This window comes from Takifugu rubripes, chromosome 4 (genome assembly GCF_901000725.2).
Source record: "Takifugu rubripes chromosome 4, fTakRub1.2, whole genome shotgun sequence".
NCBI classification, from domain to species: Eukaryota; Metazoa; Chordata; class Actinopteri; order Tetraodontiformes; family Tetraodontidae; genus Takifugu; species Takifugu rubripes.
In genome coordinates this window covers 13,283,372-13,303,661 of record NC_042288.1, presented here as the reverse complement: position 1 = coordinate 13,303,661, position 20,290 = coordinate 13,283,372, and the positions used below count along the sequence as shown (strand labels likewise).

The 20,290-nt window shown below is 46.8% G+C and overlaps 1 protein-coding gene across 7 annotated transcripts; it reads right to left on the bottom strand.

Moving 5' to 3' along the window:
• Positions 1 to 9: 9 nt before the first annotated feature.
• On the bottom strand, positions 10 to 19,592 carry LOC101071113 (vinculin-like). Of its 7 annotated transcripts, XM_029834891.1 has the most exons (24): positions 18,627 to 19,592; positions 15,232 to 15,302; positions 14,179 to 14,329; positions 13,528 to 13,636; positions 12,298 to 12,420; positions 11,455 to 11,615; positions 11,184 to 11,186; positions 10,001 to 10,091; positions 9,767 to 9,914; positions 9,519 to 9,672; positions 9,193 to 9,368; positions 8,086 to 8,276; positions 7,914 to 7,940; positions 7,484 to 7,683; positions 7,176 to 7,304; positions 6,956 to 7,105; positions 6,734 to 6,842; positions 6,338 to 6,640; positions 6,140 to 6,273; positions 5,815 to 6,000; positions 4,665 to 4,841; positions 3,605 to 3,808; positions 3,431 to 3,535; positions 10 to 1,666 (listed from the first exon to the last, which is right to left on the bottom strand). In XM_029834891.1, the coding sequence occupies exons 1-24, from the start codon at positions 18,792 to 18,794 to the stop codon at positions 1,520 to 1,522; spliced, it is 3,417 nt and encodes a 1,138-aa protein (XP_029690751.1). In that variant the 5' UTR covers positions 18,795 to 19,592; the 3' UTR covers positions 10 to 1,519. The 7 variants fall into 7 exon arrangements, with proteins under 7 accessions (XP_029690751.1, XP_029690754.1, XP_029690752.1 ...); XM_029834894.1 differs by lacking the exon at positions 4,665 to 4,841; XM_029834892.1 differs by lacking the exon at positions 11,184 to 11,186.
• Positions 19,593 to 20,290: the final 698 nt, after the last annotated feature.

Here is a 20,290-nt window from a genome sequence, read left to right as displayed (position 1 = left end):
CTCCCGTTCTTCTTCATTAGTCTTTTATTCCAAGGCACAGCAGATGTGTTGGCAGGGCCAGAAGCTCTCAGAATACATTCAGGGTGTGAATGAACGCATCAACTAGACACAGACGCACACCCCGCTGCAGTGAGCGGTCAGTGACTGCTACATGCTCATTAGGCCCAAACAAAAGTGGCGTTAACATTTGGTGCTCTTGTTTTAGAGCAGCATCATCGCCGTCGTCATCATTGGGACGGCTCAGTAACACTCTTTAGGAAGCTTTACTTATACACACAGGTGAATTCTCCATGGAACCGTTCTTATACGTTTGCCCAATCGCTCTAATAAAAATACTGTGTAGGGAATGAAAATATGCAACCACTGAGCTGATTGCTTTTGATTTTGAGGTACTAATCGATCTGTAAACTGCTGTGTTGTTTGCCTAGAAATTCCATCTGTTTATCACAACCGGAAAGCAAAATTCTCACGTTTGAAAACCACCGGGGTCATTCAGAAATAAACGGTTAAAGAGAGAGGCTGTCGAGAGGCTCCATGAGAAGAGATAAATGAAATGCTGGCAAAAATCATTGCATTTAGTTCATTTTGAAAAGAGTCGAAACAGCTCAACTGTTAACATTTACGTCACTGCTTAAAAAATGCAAAGCGGGAAAAAAAATGTACTAAAAAAAAGAAACGCACATATTTTATCTTATTTTTCAGAATGTAGTCTGGACTGAGGTTCTCCGAGAAGATTACACTGATGTCAAACAAGCTTTTGGCATTTCAATGTTAAAAAACTGAACAGAAAATCTAAAAATACAGACTAAAATAGCAAAAGTGGTGTTTTTATATAACACCTGTTAAAAATGCAGCAGATAATTAAACATCTCTTAAAGTTCAACCATCCTACAATCGAAGAACTACAGACATTCATATTAAATTTGTTTCCTAATCTATTTCATCATGTGAAAGACAATCATTCAGCTTTGAATATGGAGTTTTGTTTTAATCCAGGAGACCTTTTGATTCTTCAAGTATTTTAAAATATACGTGAAGAAAGGCCGCTCCAGACCGCCAAACTCACTCAGCTGACTGTTGCCCATTAAACAAACCACTACTGTATATACATGAGGCAATAGGAAACTGTCAATGGGGGGAAATGAATAAAGGGTAAATAACATCCTCCCTGGGTTCATTGTTTCATTCTCATCATTTAGAAAATAGAAAAAAAAAATCTTCATGCAAAAAATATAGACCTGCGATTTGGATAAATTCTTGTAACACAACATACCAAAAATATATATTAAAGCTATCTCTGACCAACCTGCGTGAACACACAGATAAAGAAAAACTGGCCAGGAAAGTTTAAACAAAAGAAACTTTTTAGTGTAATTCTTCCTGCTAGACTCGTCAAACAAGAGCGGAGGCTCGGCTTTCGTCACCTTTGAAGGAAGGAAGCGCATATCTGCTCATGATGAATATGCACATTTTTTACTGCAGGGGTCATCAGAGCCCAGCTGTCGTGTACCAGCAAAGTTTACTGGTACCAGGGGGTCTTGCGCACCCAGCGGAGGGTGAATCCTGCATCCGTGCGGATCTTGATGGAGGCTGCTTCTGCTTCTCTGACAGTCTCCTTCACTGACTGCATCAGATTCTGGGCATTGTGGACCAGCATTTCTGTGGCCTGGTCAGGGAACAGTGAGGAAAGAGGCAATTAGGAGGGAAACAAGTCAGAGATATGAGGAAACTACTAAATGAAATAGCAAGTAGCCTGGTAACTCTCGATGCTTCAGTCTTCAGAGCTCAGAATATACAGTGGGGCAAAAAAGTATTTAGTCAGTCACCAATTGTGCAAGTTCTCCCACTTAAAAAGATGAGAGAGGCCTGTAATTTTCATCATAGGTACACTTCAACTATGAGAGACAAAATGAGAAAAAAAAATCCAGAAAATCACATTGTCTGATTTTTAAAGAATTTATTTGCAAATTATGGTGGAAAATAAGTATTTGGTCAATAACAAAAGTTCATCTCAATACTTTGTTATATACCCTTTGTTGGCAATGACGGAGGTCAAACGTTTTCTGTAAGTCTTCACAAGGCTTTCACACACTGTTGCTGGTATTTTGGCCCATTCCTCCATGCAGATCTCCTCTAGAGCAGTGATGTTTTGGAATGCCCTTGCTGATGGAAGGAGATTTTCACTCAAAATCTCACGATACATGGCCCCATTCATTCTTTCCTTTACACGGATCAGTTGTCCTGGTCCCTTTGCCGAAAAACAGCCCCAAAGCATGATGTTTCCACCCCCATGCTTCACAGTAGGTATGGTGTTCTTTGGATGCAACTCAGCATTCTTTCTCCTCCAAACACGACAAGTTGAGTTTTTACCAAAAAGTTCTATTTTGGTTTCATCTGACCATATGACATTCTCCCAATCCTCTTCTGGATCATCCGAATGCTCTCTAGCAAACTTCAGACGGGCCTGGACATGTACTGGCTTAAGCAGGGGGACACGTCTGGCACTGCAGGATTTGAGTCCCTGGCGGCGTAGTGTGTTACTGATGGTAGCCTTTGTTACTTTGGTCCCAGCTCTCTGCAGGTCATTCACGAGGTACCCCCGTGTGGTTCTGGGATTTTTGCTCACCGTTCTTGTGATCATTTTGACCCCACGGGGTGTGATCTTGCGTGGAGCCCCAGATCGAGGGAGATTATCAGCGGTCTTGTATGTCTTCCATTTTCTAATAATTGCTCCCACAGTTGATTTCTTCACACCAAGCTGCTTACCTATTGCAGATTCAGTCTTCCCAGCCTGGTGCAGGTCTACAATTTTGTTTCTGGTGTCCTTTGACAGCTCTTTGGTCTTGGCCATAGTGTTAAACAAACAGCTTCAAACAGGTGCCATTAATACAGGTAACAAGTGGAGGACAGAGGAGCCTCTTAAAGAAGAAGTTACAGGTCTGTGAGAGCCAGAAATCTTGCTTGTTTGTAGGTGACCAAATACTTATTTTACTGAGGAATTTACCAATTAATTCATTAAAAATCCTACAATGTGATTTCCTGGATTCTTTCCCCTCATTTTGTCTTTCATAGTTGAAGTGTACCTATGATGAAAATTACTGGCCTCTCTCATCTTTTTAAGTGGGAGAACTTGCACAATTGGTGACTGACTAAATACTTTTTTGCCCCACTGTAAATCATGGGTTGCAATCACAGTGGTACTCTTGACAGGAACTCCAAACACCTACCATACACCATCCATATTCAATAGTTTTGCTATCAAACATAGTGACGGTGTTGGATCAGATGCTTTAATTCAGTCAGGAAGCCTGCCACCCCAATATGTGGCCCAATATATCAGAATAGTGTGTAATTTAATCGCTACAGTCAGACCTGTTGCTGTAATAGAGCAGCTCACACCTGCTGTTATTTACTCGTCCCACAAACATACCTGCTCTGACTCCTCCTCGCTGATGTTGGTCCGTCCCAGCATGGTGGCTTTGACGGTAGAGAGGATCTTCAGCTGAGTGCTGATGGTGGGGATTCGCTCGCACACCTTTTGGAACAGAACAAGGAGTTTTTTACAGTTCCTGCATTGATCGCTCTTGAGCACCTTCATCCTCACCTGTAGCAGATTGGTTCGGATTCGCCTGTCGGTGCACTGCTTGGCCACCTCTTTGGCCAGTCTCGTCACCTCGTCTGAGGCCTTGGCGATATCCTTGGCACACTGAATTAGTGCCCGTTTGTTCCCACTTCCACCGCGCACGAGCCGAGACATTTCTGCCATTAGCAGAGCCATCCGCTTGGCTGCTGCAATGATGTCATTACCCTGTGGAGGGGAGGGGGCAATAAGAGAGCCCTGAGCAAGATGCTGAAAGAGATCACCATTTTGGATAAAAAGATGAAAATGGAAACCCATGGAGTCGTTTTCCCTATGGGTTCTTATGATATTAATCTTAAATACACTGTGTGACATTAGAAATATTGCTAAATCAATGTTGAGGCTGTAAAATGAAGAGCGCAGCAATAAAAGCAGAGCAGCATGCAGTCAGTGTCAGTCCACGTAGCACCTTGTTTACAACAGTCACAGAAGAAGCTATTGAATTCTATATGCACAGATTTGTAGAGAAAGTGCTCACTTCCCCTTCATTAGTACCTGCAAGGCCAGGTGGTGATTAGTTCATCTCCTTATGCTAAGAGGCGGAAGCAAGTGGTATCACAGGCAAGCAAAATAAATCACCCCCAAGGCGTCTTTGGGACAGTGTCATCCGGCTTCACGGGTTGTCCGACAACAGCGATACCAGTGCCACAAAGCATCTGGTTCCTCCATTAAACCACTTTGGGTGATCAAGAACACAAGGGCGGACGTGACGCCAGTGGAACAACAAACCAAGTGCTATTCCAACAGTTGGTGACCTTTGGTGCAGATTTAGCATCGTTTGAGCGTGATTCAACTGTGAGTGTGACGCGACAGTAAACCTGGCAGCTGTGGCTGGTTGGTGGTTGTTGCAGATGCAGATGCAGATGCAGATGCAGGGCTCTCTGTGCAGAAATACTGGCCATCACATTAAACCCCAGAGGTGTTTCTTTGTCCTGTGAGGCTTTTCCTCAGTGAGGTGTGTGCGTGTGTGTTAGAAGATGGAGGGGGCGTCTAGTTGTGTGTGCATTCATGAGCATGCACAGACCTTACTGGACCACTTGCGGGCCTCTTGGTGGAGAGACTGGGCAGCTGCCAGAATGGGTTGATTGACAGGCTGGTTGGAGGGCATCATCAGCAGTTCTGGCTCATAGTCATCCTCACCATCAGTAAAATCATCCTCCTCATCTACCTCTCTCTCCACTACTGCCTCCTCATCCTCGGGCTGGGTGGGGGAGCAAGGGGATTGTGTGTTGTTGTTGGAGAAGACAGGGGAGGGGATGTAGAAGAAAAGGAAAGCCAGGGACAGCAGGAGAGAAAACAAAAGCATGGGAGAAGGAGCAATTTAGTACAGTATGAGAGGCACTGGATGAAAGGACAGAGGACAGGGAGGAAGAGGAGCAAAGAAAAGGGTGGTGTAACTGCACATGCAAGCAAAGAAGGAGGAAGGAGGACCAGGAGCTGGTTTGGCCAGGTAGCACGTGGATGATAGGCTGTACTTTACTCTGCCAGTGAGTAAAGCACCTGCATAATCACGGCCTGTCTGTGACGATCAGAACTGGGGTGTCGGGAGTCTTGCATAGACGTAGAATGTGATCCATCATCGGAAAAAGAAGGCTTAAATGGATACCGCTGATTCATTAATCAAGTAGATGTGTGTGTGGTTGGGACTGCCAGGACAGTTAAATGCAGGCAGAACAAGCTTCATAAAGAGAGAAAGAGCAAATTCTCTTGGATGTTCTGTATTCCCAGTGTGTCTGTTCCCATATAACGTTCCTCCAGGTAGAACCGCCATGACACACAGATGCAGAACACACAAACCCACAGGTGCAACAGTGCAGAGTCCAATGCAAATTACGGCGAGGCTGTATCGTCTCGCCACAAACTGTGCTTTCGCTCTGCATGGAAGTGTGTTCTTCAGTCATGGACACCCTCACGTTCACTCGGTTCAGGCAGACGACGGTTTCCAGGCTCAATCTGAAATTAGCCCCCGACCTCCATGTTTCAGTTTAACCAGGATTGAGAAATCTACGAATAGAGGCTCTTTACCACCAGACAGCATATCAGAATGATCACAAACCACTCTGTTTACGTTGAGAGTGGCCACATGGATGCCGCTGATGTTTAAATAAAACACACTTGATGAGATGAGACCAACAACACAGTGTCTTCCTCTGACGGCATCTCAGTCAACTGACCTTGCTCGACCACTTGCGCGCCTCATCGTGCAGCTGCCTGGCAGCCACCATCATGGGCTCGCTGACTACCTCTCCAACTTTCTGCTCTGGGAACTCTTCATCCTTCTCCTCAGGAGGGGGAGGTCGAGGCGGCGGTACTTCGCCCTCTGGCAGGGGCGGTTTTGGTGGTGCCTGCTCATCGCTTACCTGGAGAAAACGTGACATTAAGCTGGAACGCTGCATTTGCTGTTTAAAGACTTGGAGGTCTGACTATGAAACAAAAATGATCCATTCAGGCGTTCAATTTAAAGTTCCATTTGACTTTTAATGAATTAAAATGCCTGACTGTGCTTATGCGGAGCTGGTCCAGATCAGGGGGAGGAGGTGGGAACTCGGGTTCCTGAGGTTGGAAAGCTTCCCTCACTTTTCCTACTGCAGCCAGGATCCTCAGACATGAGTCCAAATAGGCCTTCTGAAGGGCTGAGGAGGTGAGAACATGATTCACAATATCTGCCGCATCACTGGATGCGTCGCATTCCTCTACCTTTATCCTGTATGTTCCCGGCCACTGCCTTCGCATCCATCACCATGGGTGAGATTGTGTGGGAGAGGACGTCTGAGGCATGTTTCACTGTGTCTCTGAACCGTGGGTCTTCAGAGTTCTCCACTTCCCTCTTTGCCACCAGTAGGACCCGATTAGCACGCCTTGCTATGCTTGTTGCCCCGGCAACAAGCATTTGGGGCTGAACATTTGCCATAGCAACTCGGCATTTGTCAATGTCTTTCTTTATCGCCTCTTCGGAAGCGTCCAGCAGGGACTTGGTGTCGATGGCCTCATCAACCAGACCTGACACACACACATGCGCGCACACACAGATAATATTGCATCAACAATCAACAATTTCAGATCAAAGATATGTCGGGAAAAAAAAATTCCCACCTGTAAGTTTCTCAATATTGTCAATCCACTGGTTCTTCATGGTGTCAAAGTGTTCATACGCCGCTTTATTTCCAGGATTCTTCAACAAGATCCGAGCAGCTGAGGTCACCTGCACAAGAGCAGTGCTGTCATTGTTTTGCTTACCTTTTGATATATATTGACCTATAAATTCTGAGGTTGCCATTAAGTATATTTTTGGGAGAGCAAATCAAAGATTAACACCTGTGGCGTGAGCTCCCTGGCGTGTTTCACTGCAGCATGGATGCCCTCTACTGTTCCTTTATTGGCAGTTCCCACAGCAGCAGCCTTCTCTGCGGTGGTCCCCAGACGACCTGCGTGGGTCTCGAAGTTCCCAGCGCGCTCTTCAAAAACCTACAGCGTTGATATAGTCAGTGAGAGGATGGATTTAACCCTAAGCCTGACAGTTGTCCTTATTACTGACCTCTGTCCTGTTGGGGGCATCTGGAGGAGCGGTTGCAGCCACAGCCAGCAGTTTGACAGGAGTGGTGGTGTCGCTGAAAACATCAGATACTTCCTGGGTCATCACCTCCTGCATGTGCTGCCTCAGGTCCTGTTGGAGACACAGTGCGACGTCAGTCCACGAGATGGCGCTCTGCACCTTTCTATTACAAAGACACTCTTGCCTTCAAATTAAATGGCAAGGTTCGACGGACAATAAGTGATTTAAACCAGCTTTTATGGGCGGCAAATTGATTCAAACCCGAGCCTTGATTAATACTGGTGAATTACCTTGAGACTGTCTTGAAGTTGTGCAGCTGTAGCTCGGGCGTGAGGAGCCTCTGCTTCTCCTCTGCCAGCCATGTCAGCTAAAGATGCCATCAGGGCCTCTGTTTTGTCACAGTGGCCGATCATATCTTGACGATATGGTCCTAACAGGCCTCCCGCGAGCCTCCTCCCTTCTCCGACCATACCCCTGATTGCTGCCTGGCCTGGTGGGGACACAAAGCTATTACCACATCTGTGTGTGCAAAAAGGTTGTTCCTTGCTTTGCATGCTCTGATTTGAGAGTATGTATTATTTATGTGCTGTGTTATTAGAGATATAAATACAAAATGTAGGTTTCTTATATTTGCTATTACAAACTATCAAGCATCTTATGAAATATGTGTAATATCTTTATTGTGGCATTTTAGTTTATAAAAACACAGTCAGCAGGTACCTGTGTTCCACTGAAGTATTTCACACTCTGCTCCCAAAGGGAAGCATGGGACAAAATAAGAAATATAAAATGATAAAACACTCAACTACTCCACACAATGTAATTCTCAAGGTCACAGCTTATTTTCAACCCAAACTCCGCCTCACACTTGTCTCTCGTCTCCCCTGCTCACCTATTCCTCTGTCGTCCACCCCAGGGTTGTTCACCCAGCGCAGGGCCTGCTCCATCTTGCCCTCCAAGGTGACGGCAGGCTTGGCTGGTCTCATGTTTGCCACGGCTTTATTGGTTTTGGATTGCAGGGTCAGCAGTGCGGCACCAATCTGCTTTGCCAATGCACGCGCCTCCGGGCTGTCGCCTTTACCCCTGAGACGGCAACCGACACAAAATTTGAAGGTGTACACAAAAAAAGAGGAGCTCGCAGTAAACATGAAACCTGGGGAAATGTTTAAAGGTCAAATCGCCCATCAGACACCACCTTAAAGGGAAACATCACCATGAAAGACTGATGCCAAAATGATGTGTTCTAATCAATGTGAACATTTGGATTTGGGGGGGTTACATCCATGAATGCACACATTTGCATCCAAGGATAATAATTATAGGAGTAATTCTTGTTAATCATGCTGTGTTTAGATGTCTTCCAACATATGATAAAACTCCTATCCTTCCATAATTTATGCTTGTATGCCTTTGTAGATTTTTCTGCCTTTTAAGTTCCGACCCACAGTTTTCACACTGTTCTGGGTAACAGCTGGGAGATTGGTTTACTTGTTCTTGTCTATCTGTGGTTTCCTTGTATGGTCAGTGCTTGCATTTGGACCAAGTTGAGTTGAGAAAAATATGCTTTCAACTCTGACTCATTTGTTTAACTAAATTACAGCATTATTTAGCAGCATAACCACTTAAAAATTCTGCGATTTCCTCATAAGATTGCCTCAGAAACGTATCCAAAATTAAAAAGAAATTTATGTAGTACATTTAAATGGCATGAGCCTTGTGCAGAGTGGTATTTTCCTTTCAGTTCCCCTCAGGTTTGATCCTCAAACCAGTCATGAACCCCCATAAATACCACAACCCCACCGCACCACACAGAAACAGCCAGGAAACCTTATTGCTGGTCTCATGCCCAGGGTTGACAGGCAACAACATATTTTCCAGGCAGGTAATATATGCCAGCTATTGGCAGGAGGATGCAGTTTGAGCCTACAAAAAGAGCGTCTAAGAATTACATTCAGAAAACACCGCTGCTCAGTCCTGCAACAGAGGAGGGAAGGCGTACTGTTTGCGTAGCTCCACAAGCCTGGCGGTGAGGCTTGCGATCTCGCCGATGGAGCGCAGGATGTCGTCCCTCTCTTTGGGGTCTTCGCACAGATCAGCAATGCGTTTGGCCTCTGCGAGCAGAGCTCTGATGTTCTCCTCTCCCTCAGGACCCCCGTGGGGATTGGCCAGCCAGGCCTATAAAACACATAAGTACAGTTTAGTTTATCTGATGACCGGCCGATGCTCTCGTGAACATGGACAAAAAAGGGAAAGCAGAGAGGAAGAGGAAGCGCGCTTCTCTGGGAGAGGGTAAACATCAGATTACTTTGTTGTTATTTATCTGACCTGTGCAGCATCCAGCCTCCTGGCAATGGCCTGCTTGGCGCTGATTAGAGCCTCCAATCTGCGAGCAGCACTGTCCACTTTGCCAAATAGCAAATCTAAGCCTTGCGAGCATTGGCCCGCGCGCTGCATGCATCCCGGGGTGGGCCCCTGGCCCCTGTCACGGCGGGAAAACGCAAACAAATGATACAGAATGGCAAAATACAAAACAGGAGAAGATGCGATGGAAGGAATCGGTGTGAAAATCACACCTGGCTCTTAGATCTGCTATCTGATCTGTCATTTGCCCCAGAGCTTTCGCAGTGGCCAGTATGTCCTTCCGCTCTTTCCCAGCGCACAGCTCCCCCACTTTACCAGCTTCGTCCAGAATGACACGGAGGGCGACCTCACCAGGGTCTCCTGAGGATGCAGGAGCATCATAACAACCTGAAGAAACCTGTATGTTCAGCAGAACCTTTTCAAAACAGCTGATATAATCCATTTACCTGGTTGTCCGTGGGGGTCTTTCAGCCAGCTTTTAGCTTGTGCCATCTTTGACTCAATCACAGCCAGAGATCTCTTCAAAGCCTCCATATCCTGCGGTGCAAAAGGGAAAACACGGCATTATATCTACGGGCCTCTTAACGCTTTCATTACCCATGAGGCTTGAGAAACGGTCTGAGCTGTGCCCCACAAATAAATAAACAATCATCAACGTTATACTGCATATGATTACAGCAGACACTCATCAATTACTAAAAAAACAGAACACACACAGCTTCTGTGTAAGAAGTATCTCCTTTAGGCTAATTTTACTATTACGGAGACGTGTACGGCATAATTAGATGCGCTCCTGTTGAAGTAAATACTGGTGTGAAGGAGAAATGATGCGTAGGAGGTAAGATAATATGCTGTAAACCAGACAGAAAAGTGAAGGAAAAGCTTTTCCAGCTCAGAGCAGACTGCACACCCTTAAAAGGAAGTGTTCAATACACTCCATCAATTATGGACCCGTCTGGACATAAACCAGATTATTTCTATAATTCATGACCTGAGAGAAGGACAGCTATTGTGTGCGAGCGGTTCCCCCCCACACACAATAACCCTTATCGTGGCTGACACGTGGTATGTAGTGCAGCCAACTCACACACACACACATACACACACACACACACACACTCTACAGCACAGACAGATCATTGTCTGAGGTATCTGTGTGCCGGGAAACATGCGGCGCTACAGGTTAGGCAAGTGAAATAGAGTTTACGCTTTACAAGTCATGACCTCATGGCACAGTCTTCCGTTGATGTGCCCTTAGAATGCTCCTTGCAAAATAACATCACTGCAATTTTTACTCTGTAAACACGAGAAGCCGCATGAGAGGGAAGACAGGGTGAGTTTCCAAAGCAGCTACATAGTCCAAACATTTAGATGTTATTTATCTGCAACCTGGAGTCAAAGTGATGCACACGCAGTATAATAACAATAATACAGTGATGAATCATGGGTACCGACAGTCATTATGCCAGTTAACAGTCAAGGAACTGAAACAGACAGACGCACTGTTAGTTAGACAGATAATTCTAAGCATGAGGACGTGTTTCTTTCTCTCCCGCACTCACACACATCACAAAGACACACACACACGTGCATGCTGGAGACTGCAGATGGGGAGAGAAACAGACTTACCTTCTACAGGAAGGAAAAGAATGGAGGAGGAAGGTAAAGAAAGAAAAGAAAAAGAAAAACCAGGAGTTATACTAGTGAGAAAAAAGAAAAGACAGAAAGTAAAAAGTGTTTTTTTGGGGTGGGGGGGGGGGGGGGGGGGGGGGTTGCGCAGAGGGACGGTGTGAATGCACACAGGCACTCCAAACCAAAGGGATTACTGTTAGGTCGGCTCTTGGTGGGTCAGGGCTTTACTGAAGATAGTCAGGGGTTAAATTTGCACCCTGGGTCATACCTTGTTGGCCCAGGCGTCCTCATCCCACGTGGTCAGTTGTAGCACTCGTATGATTTCATTGATCTCGGCGCTCATTTTCTCAAAGGTAAACCTTCGGTTCCTCTCTGCCTCCTCTGTACCGCCCCCTCTGCTGCTCTTTGTCGTCACAAAAATCTTTATAGCTGGAAAACACATGCAAAGAATTGATGTGCCGATGCGTAAATGTTTAGAATGAAATGCTTGTGACGCTGCATGACCCACAGAGCGCTACAGTAAACCCGGATGTGGTCCTTTGACCAATTATCTCACATTGAAGGAGGATTTGTTTTACGTTGGGTTTTGTTCAAGAGGATCGACGCTAAATCGATCATTATGGTCACCAATTAGTTGCTAATTGAGCTTTCCTCCTCTACTGTTCAACACATTGTTCCAGAGTTTCACAATAGTAAACATCACAGTCAGAGTGGGGCCCTCGCCCCGTGTCTCGGACCTCCAATGAAAAACCTAATCTAAACCAGCAAAAGGAGGCAAAAATACTCCGCAGATGTGAAAATTTAAACCGTTGACCATTTACTGCTAAGAAAAAAAGGTCCACGAGGTTTCAAAAGGGTTCCAATCCACCCCAGTTTCCTTACATTTGCATGTTTGAACATACAGTAGGACTTACACTAGCTATAGCAGTGCACGAGAGCCGCCGCAGCTAAGTGGGTGTAGACATCCATGGCAACTAATGACTGTAATTATGAGTGTTGCCATAACAACTGTTGGATGCTCAGTGACCTGCAATGCCATTTGCGTCCAGCCCCACGCGCGCGCGCACACACACACACACACACGGGCAGATATGCAGCCGCATGCACACACCTGATATAAGAACAGGCAGCAGCTCTTTGACGGTGTTCATGGAGTTGACCAGCATCTGTCTGTGCTCCTGGTGCGTCAGCTCCTGCTGCCTCTCTTCAATCATCTTTGACATTTTGGTCATCCCTGGAAATTAAATAAGTAAATAAATAAAAAATAAGCTTTGTTGCTGTAACAAATAGAGGGGAACAGAAACGCAGATATCCAAGAACCCAAATATCCACACTTTAACAGAGGATCAGCGAGTACTCATGCAAATTCGCTTCCACCCAGTGGTCACTGACACATCAGAGCAGGTCATTGCTGCTCAAACGAGTGAGCTCATGCAACGGTAAGTGCGAGAAATCCTTGGCATCGGATTGCCTCCGGCTCATTATTCCAAAGAGGCCTCAGAGCTCAATTGACCTTTTGCCTCTGACGGTGGAGTCGGCCGCCTGCCAAAAGATTCTGATCTTTAATAATAAAATCTTGGCGACAAAAACAGCAGCGGGTTAATTTATTTTTAATTGGAATAGCCGTGGAGAAGAGCACTCTGCATGGAAGGCTCATGTTAGGCACTGCCAAATGCTGTAAAGATTCATTTTTCCCTTTCAGTTTTTCAGGGTTTCTTTTTGCCATTAAAGATCGTTCTGATGAACCTAAGAGGTCATTGATCAATGTTTTCGTTACACCGTCTGCTCGTTATTTGGGTCATTTATCAAAGACTGAACTGGAATTCCAAGGCAATATCTTCCAAAGCTCCGCTGTGCTCACCGGGCTTCCTTCAAATTCTCTTACGTACCTGTCTGAAAGCAGCAAGATATTTTTATCTTGTGTGAAATGTTAGCAGTAAAGCGATCACTTTCATGCCGCTTCAATCCCTCTCTTTCTTTCCAAATGAATTTTACATAACATCCACCCGACGCTGGCACAAAGGTCAGGAGATCTCAAAGGTTTTTGCTTTTTCAAAACGATGAATTCCGACATCATTCCCTCAAAATTCAGCAGATCATAAGTTGATGGAGGAGCACGTAACTTCAGTCACATTCAAGATAATATTATATATATTATATTCAATAGCTAAGAATCTAGATATACAGGGTGTTTCAACCCAACACAGTCGTTTATCTGGTTAATAAAAGTTAACAATAATAAAACTATTCATGCAACATATTGGTTTTACATTGATGAGACTAAATGTAAAATAAAAAGATTTAAGGTGACAGCTAGAAATACACAATGGCTTCAACTGACCCGGGCCCAGATTCTTGGTGTAGGTGATGAGATCCTCCATGGTCTCGACCACCTCGGCTACAGTCAGATACTCCAGGATGCCTTTACACACCCGGATGATTTTACGCACCTGGGACACCAAACGAACGACAGCACACACAGCTGTGAAACAAATGGCGCTATTGTTCGTGAAAGGTACATTTTTCTATTCTGAGAGCCAAATGCCGTGCGTCTGTGGGTGTGTATGCGCACGGGTGTAGTCTTGTGATGTTGCTTCATCTTGTGACTGTGAGAAGCTGTTTTTGTTTTTTAAATGAGGCTAGTGATGAGAGCAGTCTCTTCAGTGTGACTGCTGTTAAGAGGCATCAAATAGGCGCACACACACACATACACACCACAGACTGGAAGGCCTTTACCATATCCACACACTTCCATCCAGAGCCAAAGATCCACACAATCACGCGCTGAGTTATGACAGAGGGAAGTCATTTGATCTCTGCGGTTCGATCTTGTTGCATTGGAGACCCCATTACAGACCTGCTCTTTGCCAAGTTCCTTCTACCTCTGTTCGGCTAAATAAAGCTTTATTTCCCTGAAAGATACCACACCTCTAAAGTAAGGCTGAGTCTCAGGACACGTCAGGAGACATGAGACAGACATACAAACACGGACCTCAGCCTCATCAAAAGTCAGAAGCAGGTCGGATGTTCCGGACAATATCCCCCTGGATCCATCGATCAGGTAATCTCTTGCGGGGACAGAATAGGGGTCTGCCTTGAGCATCTGAGAAGCCTGGACGAGCTTGGAGGAGGAGTTCTCCACCCTGAACAAGAAAAAGAAAAGCAGCTGTCTTAAAGATGAGGAGTCAGAATTAAACTTAGCATATGCGCGAAGGGATAACAGGAATTTATCACCCTGTAAATCCAACTACACCAGATCCCACGTCCAACAAAAAACACCTGCCTCTTAAAGAATCTGCAGATAGTGAGAAGTGTGAGATCCTTACGGTGCAACCGGCCAGTTTATCGGTAACAAAGCGGCGGGGGCTGAATGATTGGTTGGGTGACTCTTCATTAAAGGTCAACGGTCACACCAAGAAAGTGATGGATTTTAAGAGGAGGTCAATAAAGCCAAGTCCCTCCGTTTTCTGGCCCCCATTGGTGAGGGTATCAATGGCTGCTGGTTCATCTATATTTAGGCTGGTTCGCATTCCCGCAACCCCCCCCCCCACCCCGACCCAAGCTCTCAGAGTGAGATTTATGGTGTAATGGTGTGCCCCATGAATGCAACTGGACATGGCCTTCCTTAAGGCCCAAATCCTAATTGGAAAATTTGAAAAGCATGCGGTGTCAGAGGAGTCAACTGGGGACGGAACAATCTGATTCTGCAGCAGATGCACGGAAGCAGAAGACACGGGCCGGCAACAGAGGCTGCTGAGTAGCAGCTCTCAGAGCTCGTGTCAGCTCTTTGGATGCAAGCCCGAAAACAGACACTCGCCGGTCTGGACGCCGGTCACCCGCGCTCTCGCTCAGAAGTGGCTCTTTGTTGCGTCTGGGAACGCAGCCACGTTTCCTGACATTAAAGCGATCGGAATCTTCTTTTTAAGAAGTTCGTTGTCCGCTGAGATAAAGGGCTTGATTTCCAGAAATCCAGAAAAAATGATTTCCAGAGTTCTGCGAGAGACGGCGGGCGAGAGCCGAACGCAGGGGCCGTCCAAGGACTTACTTAATGAACGCAGGAGGCATGTCTCGCTTCATCAGCTGGTCCTCGGTGGTTTGAACCGTCTCCTTCCCCACCTGCAACATACAGTAATGGACCATTTCTTTATTAGTCCCATCAATATCTGCCCGGTAGCTGCTGAGAGATGGGAAATAGAATTCATTCAAGACCTATTAATAGCCTTTAAGGTCAACGGGTGTGCTTCGATTCACACCGACAATGTTTCAACTGTGTGAGCAGGTCACATTTTGCAAGCTGCCTGGGAACCAGCTCTGACTGGGACTCAGAAGCAGTTCTCAGCTGGCCAAACCCCAAAATGCTGATTTCTTATTAGAAAAACAATTATGCAGATTTTATGTATATATACATGTTATATATATATATGTGTGTGTGTGTGTGTGTGTGTGTGTGTGTGTGTGTGTGTGTGTGTGTGTGTGTGTACATTGTGCTACAGACTCTCCTTGTGCATCCCAAACTAAATTATATTCATGATTATACATCATACAGATTAAATGTGTCTTAATGAGATTCCTTGTTGAAAAGGAAGGAAAATGTCCCACCGTGAAATGTGAGGAATGCAGCTCTACAAGTCAACTCAAACCGACAAGAAATTCAACAACCAGTGATGATTAGAGAGGCGAGTTTCCTGTAAACATCCACACTGGAGACTGATCGGCCTCTTCGATTCATAATTAATGCCCAGCAAAGTGGTGTTTTGGACACACCGGCCTGTGTGATGTGTGTTCACGCACAGCTGACTCGCTCAGCAAAGACTTGGAAGGTTTTGGTCTCGGCTCGTGGATGCAGCCTTCATCTTTATGTCACCTTAAACTTTTGAATTTGATGTCTTGGAAACTCTGACAAACCTCACAACAAACCTGCTGAATAATCACTTTATTAGAGGAAGTTTGGCCTCACAATCATGTCTAAAAACACAACGTTAGTGTTATTACAGTCCAGTAAGCAGACAAGGAGCACCTGTCTACTCAAAAAGTGTTTCTTTTGCTAGAAAATATTCAGCAGGCAACACTTTGAGTAAAAAGAGGCAAAATGCCTTGAGGTGGAGGAAACTGGATGGTTCTGTTTCATTACTGGGATTCCATTATTCATTAAAATCAGTGTGATCCAGCCATATAATAAACTATTAGATTATTTAAATCTTTTACAATGACATAGCCTTAACAAATGTCTGTCATATCACAGTAAACAGTGTATATATCAATGTTAGAAAGGCCCTACACTCACATCCCCCCAGTTTCTCACTCTCTGCCCCGTCAGCGCATGGCTACTTCACTCAACGTTGTGTCTATTTATTTCTTCCCCTCCCCCGAGACATGTTCAGGGTCCCCGTTGATTCCTCCAGCAGCAGTATTCCCTTCAGACCCCAGCGAGGCGGCTCCGTCATTAGCACACCGCCGGCGCAGCGTCAGGTTCCGGCTCAAACGCCCCAGCAGCATCTTGCAGATCTCTGCTGGGGCGTCCGTCCACTCAGCACCTCCGTCAGACGCTGACTGACACCATCTTGTGTGTGTCAAAGAGCCTCGCTGACCTAGATTTCCAGAATCCCCCCTCAGCCAGCCCACCCTGGGCGGCGTTAACAGCGTAATTGTATCAGCGAGCGGTGGGACTCTCGTGGTGATGGTGGCATGTGGATGTTTACCGGGTCAGATCTCAGCTGTAGAAACAAATCAGCCGTCTTAAATAAAGCCCAAGTGTCTTCAGGAGCCCCGCGTTTCTCCTCTCCATCCAACTAAGTTTATCTGCCAGGCAACTGCAGATTACACGAGCACTCTCCTCAAGCACCATCCGCACTCTTTTAGCAACTTCTTGTTACCCACTACAGCTACACAACCACTCATCAGGTCTCCAGCTGTGTGTAGATGTTTAGCTGTAGCTCCGAGCACTTTCATTCGCGCTCTGACGCATCGTGTTGAAACTCATCATCTCGGCCTAATGACACGTCCCTCCAACAGTCCAGCGTCTCTGCACGTCCACCCATTAGTCTTTGCCACCGTGCGTCTTAATCGTCCGCATGCCTGGAGCTGCTATTAGCCTCCTTCTGCTCGCTGTCTGGACGGATCAAGGCAAGAGATGAGTGAGGACAAACAGAGAGAGCAAGACGGAGAGGACTTTGTGGGGGATGCAGAGGACGGGAAATGAAGGGGACACATCTGAGGAGACCTTCCTCTAATCAGTTAATGAGGTAATTATCTCGTCTGGAGTGTAGCCGCAGCATCATCGCAGGGACTGATTCAAAACTTTTGCACGCTCAAACTTCTTATAAGGGTGCGAATTGAGCTTTTTTATCCGCACAGATTCAGCCCGAGCCTGCAGGCATCTCCGTGTCAGAGATCAGATGGATCCTGCTCTGTTATATTTAGGTGAGCGGCTCAAATCCATTGCAGGTTGTTCTTTTGCTTACAGCTGACAAACGCTGTGAAATGTAAGTGGATTCATTGACTATAGCCTGAAAAACACTCGTGAAAGTCAGGCCTCGTGTGTATGAATACATAAAGGAGCAACATTACAAAGGAAACGCTGCAACGTACAAACTAAATTCTGATTAAACTATTAAAATATGAAAACTAAAAAGACGATTAAGGCATTTCAAACATTATACATGGGAGAAAATAAAGAATGAGCGCTCATTTCTCCCTCTCAGACTATTTTGCTGGTGATTTTCTGATGAGTGAATCCAAGAGCCTGCCAACCCCTGTGCAACATTAATCATGCAGCCTCTATTGATTTTTCCATTCAGCCGCCACAAAATGACCATTGAGAGTCAGATGCATGTGACAATTCGTAGAAAGCATTAGAGGGGGTCAAAGGAAAGAGTAAATGGGCAGTGAAGGGTTAATAATAGACCGTTTCTTAAAGATTTTGTGCTATAAATGAGGTCTAATGCAAGAATCTGCAACAGTCACCACTACCCGGGTATGTGGATGAAGGGGGAAACGGGAATCCAGTTAATTCCATCAGCGCTGGCTCCTTCCGCCCCACAAACTTTATTAAGATGGGTGGACGGCTGATAATCAGTGGGAGCAAAGTTTGCTGTGGCTGTTGTGCTGCGTTGTGCGCACAGACGCGCACTCATTGGGCACGTCAGAGGAGGGGAATAAGCCGTTGCTGGAGCTCGTGAAGCCCACATGAGCGTCAGCTGGGAGTAGATCGCTTTGATATCATTCTAATGACGCGCAGAGAACCGTGCGGGGCTGTCATGAATCTGTCGGGGCGGTACATTAAAACTATTACCCGACTGAGCAGCGCGGCCGGTGATGCCCCGCTGCTGTGGTCCGAAGCTCGGATCAGAAATACATTGAGAACTTGGGACGATAAGCGTCACTGGATTCATCCGCTGATGTTTGAGTGCGCGGACAGTCAGATGAGAAGTGGAGACTTACCCGCACAAGGTTGCTGACTGCCGCCTGCACCGCGGCCACCGGCACCGTCAGATCCGGGATGGCTTTCCCGTCCACCTCGCCCTCCTCGTGCATGATGACAAGGTGGGAGATCTGCTGAGCCACCGGCTCCAGGATACTCTCGATGGTCTTGGTGTGAAACACCGGCATCGCGGATGACTTCTACCACAGCCTCGGAAAGAAAAAGGGGAGAAAACCAAAACCGGTTGGTCGCACCAGCGTTCCCGCTCCGATCCCTCTGTCCTCTCCTCCGTCACCGACACAGACAGGAGGACACACGCCGTGCTGTCAGTCCAGCTCCTGGGATCGAAGCCTCATGGGGTTCCTGGCGTGCACCGTCTCCTCAGATCAGCACCGCGCTGAAGGCTGGACTCGAACGGCCGGTGTTCTCCGAAGGGATCGTTTCTAATCGTGACGGGAGGAATCGCCGCCCTCCGCCCAATCACATCCAAGAACACGGCTGCCGAGCCGGTTGGTGTTGGTCCTCGCTGACGCTTCCTCCGTCACGCGCGCGCGCGCCACACACCGTACACGCACGCCGAAAAGTGAGAGCGCTTCCCAAATTACGTCATGCGTGCCAGCGAGCCTAAATAGGAAGGCGTCGGGGATCATTCCGTGGGTCTAGTTTGTGATGAAATGGCAGGAGACGTGAGTGCGTGTCGGGAAGGTGAATCCTGTAAATGAGGAGATTTTAGCTTCCTCACGAACCCGCCCTTCACCGTTAATGGCTAATGCGCGCGCTTGTGTAGCCGCATGTGTGCGTAATTGAGCCTGAACCGACACTTGATATACGCTCATTAAAACATTGGTCGGGAGTTCATGTCTCAGGCCCAAATGTGCGCGTCTAAATAAAGCTCAAGGATTCAGCTTGCTGCTGGTTGCAACTTTGCAGCTATGAGGAGGATCTGCAGCGGACACGGAGGTCCCGCCACACGCGCACGGGCTCATTAGAGCTGCTGTTTAATTGTTTAAACAAATGCATGAATAAATGAGCACATGCGCCTGTTGTTTTTGTTTGTGCTTATTTGAATACAGAACGTTCAAGCTGAATATTTTAAAGAACACAGGTCAGGAAAAACTGCTCTCCTTTTTTGGGTGGAGCGTCTGGTCCACCTGGTTAGGGTAACCTGCTCCTCCTCCCCTCCCCTCCCCTCCCCTCCCCTCCCCTCTCCTCTCCTCTCCTCTCCTCTCCTCTCCTCTCCTCTCCTCTCCTCTCCCCTCCCCTCCCCTCTCCTCTCCTCTCCTCTCCTCTCCTCTCCTCTCCTCTCCTCCCTCTCCTCCCCTCTCCTCTCCTCTCCTCTCCTCTCCTCTCCTCTCCTCTCCTCTCCTCTCCTCTCCTCTCCTCTCCTCCCTCTCCTCTCCCCTCCTCCCCTCTCCTCTCCTTTCCTCTCCCTCCTCCCCTCCTCCCTCTCCTCCCCTCCCTCTCCTCTCCTCTCCTCTCCTCTCCTCTCCTCTCCTCTCCTCTCCTCTCCTTTCCTCTCCCCTCCTCCCCTCTCCTCTCCTCCCCTCTCCTCTCCTCTCCTCTCCTCTCCCCCCCTCTCCTCTCCTCTCCTCTCCTCTCCTCTCCTCTCCTCTCCTCTCCTCTCCTCTCCTCTCCTCTCCATATATGGATCCAGAAAGTCTCATAAACTAAACTGCTCTCTGTG